Source organism: Lactuca sativa, chromosome 4, assembly GCF_002870075.4.
Source record: "Lactuca sativa cultivar Salinas chromosome 4, Lsat_Salinas_v11, whole genome shotgun sequence".
NCBI lineage: Eukaryota > Viridiplantae > Streptophyta > Magnoliopsida > Asterales > Asteraceae > Lactuca > Lactuca sativa.
In genome coordinates, this window is record NC_056626.2 from 21,546,526 (window position 1) to 21,553,142 (window position 6,617).

A 6,617-nucleotide genomic window follows, 5' to 3' on the forward strand; every position below is an offset into this window, starting at 1 on the left:
GGACATGCATGTCTATAAAGCACTTTCCAGCTTACTGCCTAGGAGGCCAGGGCAACACAAGTTGGTGGAAGTTTCATGGATGAGTAATGTGGGGTCAGCCAGCCAGTCATGAGATGTTTAGCCTTTCCTCTAGGGTGTGAGGATTAGGTGTTTGGCTATGCTTATGAGTATTGTTAGGGCATTGTGATGGTTCGTGAGATAAATACGGGTAGGTGTGGAAGGTAGTATGGGCTCGTACTACTGAAAGCACAGGACCCGTACGTGTAGCAAGGAAGTCACAACCCCTAGGGCTTCATTGGGAGTTGGTTCCCCGTTATGATATGTGGATTATCTGATATCAACCTGATGTATTTTTAATATGGTGACTACAAGACGATTTGAGATCGGATCCAGGTCGGAATCAGGAGCTGACAGTCAGGGTGGGCCAGCATTGTCAGAGGACCGCATCAGGGAGATCATTCACGAGGAGGTGGTTACTATTGTTTGGGGGCAGATTCCAAAGATGTTCGGGTCTATCAAGACCACGATGATGGAGTTCTTTGATGATCGATATGCAGCCATTGCTGAGACGGCTGATGCTGCAGCCGTGGCGGATGCAAGTGTTAGGACAGGGCAGGTGTTTCAGTATCGGGACCTCGATATTACAAATCCCCCGACTTTCGATGGATTTCATGACCCGATCACAACTATGAGGTGGCTATTTGATGTGGAGGGATGTTTTTTCACGTGTTTATGCCCTGCTGACCAGAAGGTCAGGTTGACTCTAAACCTTCTAAGGTCCGAAGCGAAGGATTGGTGGAGGCTCGCTACTAGTTCTTATTCTGTTAAGCAAAGGGTTGTTGTGACTTGGGATCATTTTTTGAGATGTTTCACTCCCGATATGTTCCACTTGTGGAGTGTGAGAGTTTAGTGCAAGAGTATCTGGATTTGAGACAGGGTTCTGAGACGGTGACAGAGATCACCAAGATGTTCATGGAGAGAGCTATGTTCCACCCTGAATTTGCTGCATCTAAGCAGGCTCAGATGACCCGTTACTTGAGTATGCTCAAGACGGAGATTAGGCAGTTTGTTTCTACACAACACTATGGTTTATTGTTGGAGATGCAGGAGGCCTCCAGGCAGTGTGAGATTGAGATTGATCTGCAGACGAAAGAGTTGAGGTTGGCACTGACGCAGTTGCAGCCTACACCAAAGTGGTTTAAGACCACTAATGTCAGATCTGGGGGCCGAAAGGGCCGCACTTGCGAGAAGTGCGGCAAGGTGCGCGAGGGTGCTTGTCGATCATCGTCTGGGTGCTACAAGTGTGGTCGGCAGGGCCACATGGCGAGGGATTGCCGCCACCAGGCTCCATTACTCAGTTCCATGATTTGTTATCGTTACGACCAGGTTGGCCATGTGAAGGCCAACTATTCATCGCTCGCTGCCAGGCCAGCGCAGGCTCCAGCACCGACTACTTTGATGATCATTGACGGGAGTCAGGGCAGGACGGAGCCCCCGAGGGCTCGAGGTCGTGCTTTCCAGCTTACTGCCTGGGAGGCCAGTGCAACACAAAATGTTGTAACTGGTATGTTTCTATCCCTTATCTTATTGATTATGTTTGTTTTATGCTCATATATTTGTACCTTTGTAGGTAAATTTCGAGTGAAATCCATTCCTGCATTAGCGTTGTTTGACTCGGGTGTAAGTTGGTCCTTTGTTTCTCGGTCTTTTAGTAGGGAGTTTGCATTGCCCATAGGGGATTTGGAGTATCCGTTGCGAGTTTCTATCACCAACGAACATGGGGTTTCTGATTCTTCAATTTATCAGGGTTGCGTTCTGGAGATCTTCAGGGTATCTGTTCTGATCAATTTGATTCCTATTCCCATGAGGTATGCCTGCATAATTGTGGGTATGGATTGGATGAGACGTTTCGGTGCCATGATCAACTGCGAGGGTCAGCGTGTGGATACGCGGGTTGGGGATCATGTGTCGGCTGTCGTTGTTTTTGTTGTTAGGGAGTTCGCTGATGTATTCCTGGAGGAGTTACCCGGTGTGCCTCCAGAGAGGCAGGTCAAGTTCATGATTGAACTCGTTCCAGGTGCGGCCTCGATTTCTAGGGTGTCATATCGTTTGGCGCCTCCTGAGATGCAGGAGTTGTCATCTCAGCTGCAGGAGCTGCTAGGCAAGTAGTTCATCCATCCAAGTAGTTCTCCGTGGGAAGCACCGACTTTATTCGTCAAGAAGAAGGATGATTTACACCAGATGTGCATTGATTACCGGGAGTTGAACAATTAAATGGTGAAGAACCGTTATCCCCTTCCTCAAATTGATGATCTCTTTGATCAGTTGCATGGAGTATCTTGGTTCCCAAGATAGATCTAAGGTCTGGGTACCATCAGGTCAGGGTGAGGGAGGAGGACATGGAGAAGACCGCGTTCCGAACTCGTTATGGACATTACGAGTTCGTGGTGATGCCATTCGAGCTCACCAATGCGCCTGTGGTATTTATGGATTTGATAAATCAGGTATGCAGGCCGATGCTTGATCGTTTGATCATTGTGTTTATTGATGATATTTTGGTGTATTCCAAGACCAGAGAGCAGCATGAGGGGCATCTTCATCAGCTCCTGGTAGTCTTGAGGCGAGAACGGATTTATGCTAAGTTCTCGAAGTGCGAGTTTTGGTTACGGGAGGTTCAGTTCCTTGGACAACTCGTTAACCAGGATAGGATTTTGGTCGATCCGGCCAAGATTGAGGCGGTGATGCAGTGGGAGGTTCTGAAATCTCCCTCAGTTATTAGGAGTTTCTTGGGTTTGGCAGGGTATTACCAGATATTCATTCAGGATTTCTCGAAGATTGCAGTACCCCTCACTCGTCTAACGAGGAAAGGGGTGGATTTCCGGTGGGGCACCGAGCATCATTCAGCATTTGAGACCCTTCAACAGAGACTTTGCGAGGCCCCGGTTTTGACCCTCCCTGAGGGAATCGAGGATTTTGTGGTTTTTTGTGATGCATCCATCACCGGGTTAGGGGTCGTCCTCATGCAGAGAGGACGAGTGATAGCTTATACTTTGCGGCATCTGAAGCCGCATGAGACGAGATACCCCACGAATGATCTTGAGTTGGGGTAGTGTAACGACCCAATTTTCAAAAGAAAATTTTCATTTTTAATTACTTAAATTACTTCCCACAAACCATGAAATCCCAAATACAATTGTTTTCGAAATCCATATCAATTATAATTTTATTTCAAAACATCAGTGTCCCATAGAAACACCTGAGAGAGAGTGCACGCCACGCCATCAAGCCTTGCCCTCGCCCTTAGGCTTGGATGTACCTGAAACAAATCCACAAATTGTAAGTTAATGCTTAGTGAGTTCCCTAGAGCATACCCCCACACACAATCCACATAACACATATCATATTAGCTATAAAAGCTACATATATCACATAAGTCATGGATACAAACATATAAGGATGTCATGGGCTCCCCCACATGGTCTTATACCAAAGTGGCATGGGCTCCCCCCATGGTCTTTCACCAATAAGCCATGGGCTACCCCACATGGTCTTTTGTCACATCCCTAAACCAGAACGGCGGAATTGTTCGGGTGCGGGGGACGTCATGTACAGTATCATAACAATGCACAATAGTAACACAAGGAACAACATCCATTGCATTAATAGTATAGTTTATACAAGTGTGTTCTATGTATAGTTGTAAGACAATAAAAATATGTATTTAACAAAATAAAAGACGAGTCTTGAACATGCTACGTCTTCTCAAAAACCTGGTCATATGTACCTATCTACTGGTGACCTGAGAATACAAGTTATTTTGAAAGAGAGTATCAACATAAAAGTTGAGTGAGTTCATAAGTATTTTTGTGTCAAATGTTTGCGTTTGTTTCATGAAAATGTTTGTATTTGTTTAATGAAAATGTTTGTATACTTCCTAGAAAATCCTATATATTCTACTAAAATGAAAAGTAGTCTTCTACCAAGACTCAACTATTTTGAATGCTCTGTTATCTTGAATAAAGTGTAAAATGTAAGTTTGTACTTAAAATAGTATAATGTAATGTTTTCCATATTTGTAATACTATCTTTATTCTAAAAATAGTATGCATTTCTCGTGTGAGAATATCATTGTATGAATGTAATGGAAAATGAAGATTTACAGTAGTATTGTATAAAATACACTATTGAATGCATTAACTACCTTAAAAACCAAACTGGCTAAATTAGGTTAAAATGTGATAAGGTTATAACCATACTTGATAGACTAGTATAAAACACAACATTCTTCAGGCGTCGAAAATGGTATGACATTTGTCACTCGTAGACTTGCAGTTCCTACTGTAGCTAGCAGCAAGGTGTAGGATTGTCAATCCAGTATAGATCTATACACAAACTCACGCTCTCCTGTCAGGAGACTGGTTATAAAACGTGACATAGCAAGGATATTGCTATGCCATGAAATAGTATCTCACATTTTTGCTATCTTGTTCTTGTTATAGTATGTTTTGTAATGTATAGTAATAGTATGTATGTATTGACTCATGTATGTTTCTCTGTTTTATAAGTAGTCTGAATGATCCTCTAAATTATACCTATTATAGTTTACTAGAATGATTGTTTGAACTGTAACTGATTTGTAGAAAAGACTCAATTGTTCAACCTAAGCAACTGAGTTAATATGTTCTTTAAAAATGGGTTTAATATTCATGTATGTATTCAATGAGTATAACTATGATTTAGCTGACAGTCGGACTAGTGATCCTACCCAAAGCCCAGAACCAAACAAGGAACAGGAGTCAAGGTATTTAGCAATAGTCCTAAGTCCGATAAAACATATTTATATCATGCTCTACTTGTATTCTCCCCCTTAAAAGCATTTAAAAAGCTTTTAAAATCATATATCACAAAAATTTGTAGGGGTATGTGTTGGATTAATGTCTAAGTCCATAACTATAATTGGTAAGACTTGACTCGACCCGGCATGGTCCATTTGGGTTGCATACCATCATGCACTTGAATGAGAGAAATAAGACACTTATGGTTATTAATATATTATAAGTCCTAGTATATTAATAATAAAAATAATAAGATTATTTAATTAGTATTGATCAAGAATTAATCTAGGATTAATTAAGTGATCAAAAGAAGACTAATTAAATATATGGGTTGATTGTGTAAATCATCCATACTTGTATAGTGGGCTAATGCTCCATGGATAATCAAGTTGGGCTAAAACCCATAGGATGGTCTATGGATGCTCCATGGTGTATTTGTACCCATGGATCCAAGGAAATGGAAAGCCATGACAATTAAGAGTTTACCCTAATTGTGTAACTATATAAGCATCTTATTATTGAGGAAAAATCGGCCACTAGAGATAGTGAAGAAAGGGCTAGCCGATTTTGATGAGTGTAGAATTCTCTCAAGTCATTCCAAGTGTTTTGATGATTGTGATTCCATTTGAGGTGTCACACTTGGGGCACTAAGCACTCAAGCTTCATGAAGACTTACTACACCAAAAAGGTATGTATTCTATCCTACTATATCCATTGTTTTATATGCTAGATTAGGATAATACCTTGGAAGTTCTTATTTGCATGTATAATAGAGAAAACATAGATCCAAGGTATTTAGGGTTGCATGTACACTTAGGAAGTGTTAGAATGCTCAAAACCCAACAGTGGTATCAGAGCCACGGGTTGTTTTCTGTTATATTGATGCAAATATTTTATTTTCAAAGTTGAAAAAAAAAGAGAAAAAAAAAAACATGAAGTTTGTCAAATTTTACGATAATTACTTGTTCTTGTGAAAAACTAATTATTTGTAAAATTTGAATAATTTGCTTTATGAGTTGAATTAGGTCAAATTTAATAAAAGATAAAATAATATGATTATTTTATTAGTTTTAAAAGTTTGATCTAAAGAGTTATATTTTTTGAAACCTCCATAAGTTATGGATATGAAAAGGTTTTAAAAAAAAAAATTGATTCAAAGTTTTTTTGGAGTTACAAAATTTGGTGTTAATGTTTTAAAGGATTACATAACTTAAGAATAAGTTATGGATCACCAAAAGTTTTTTGTGTTATCTTGTTTTATGAGTGAATTTGGATTAATGATGAAAATTATGTGATAGTTGGTTTTAATCCAAATTAATCTAAGAATTGATTCTAAAATGTGTTTTTGTAACTTGTCCTCAAGTTATATGAAAAGTCACATTTAAGAATCATAAAACTCATAAAAATTGGCAAAGGTTACAAAATGAAGAGTCTAGTTCTAATTAAATGGTTTTATGACTCCATAACTTGTCCTCAAGTTATGGAGGACCAAGAGTCTCTTCATTTAATAAAATAAAAATAAAATAAAAAAAGGTGTAACCATAATTAAATCCATAAGTTATAAAATAAAGAAAAGTTAATTCTTTTATTAGTTTAAAGTCTTCCATAACTTGTCCTCAAGTTATGGAACTTGAAGAGTTTTTGGATTAAAACTACTTTAAACACATAAGTTATGGAATTAATTAGTTTTGAATAGTTTCAAAACTTGCCCTCAAGTTTTGGAATTTGTAAAGTTTTCTCTAATGAATACTTTAATTCCAAGTTAGCCCTTAGAATTTTAAA

At 39.3% G+C, this 6,617-nt stretch overlaps 1 protein-coding gene across 1 annotated transcript; it reads left to right on the forward strand.

The window, feature by feature from the left end:
• Positions 1-358: 358 nt before the first annotated feature.
• LOC111890364 (uncharacterized) lies at positions 359-4,935 on the forward strand. The gene is made up of 4 exons (XM_052770790.1): positions 359-716; positions 911-1,564; positions 1,631-2,049; positions 4,918-4,935. Exons 1-4 carry the CDS (start codon positions 359-361, stop codon positions 4,933-4,935), a joined length of 1,449 nt encoding a protein of 482 aa, XP_052626750.1.
• The last annotated feature ends 1,682 nt before the right edge of the window (positions 4,936-6,617 follow it).

Coding starts and splice junctions, on each gene's coding strand:
- LOC111890364 (XM_052770790.1), top strand. CDS start 359: ATGGTGACTACAAGACGATTTGAGATCGGATCCAGGTCGGAATCAGGA. Junction 717..910: donor GCTATTTGATGTGGAGGGAT/GTTTTTTCACGT, acceptor GTGAGAGTTTAG/TGCAAGAGTATCTGGATTTG. Junction 1,565..1,630: donor AACACAAAATGTTGTAACTG/GTATGTTTCTAT, acceptor GTACCTTTGTAG/GTAAATTTCGAGTGAAATCC.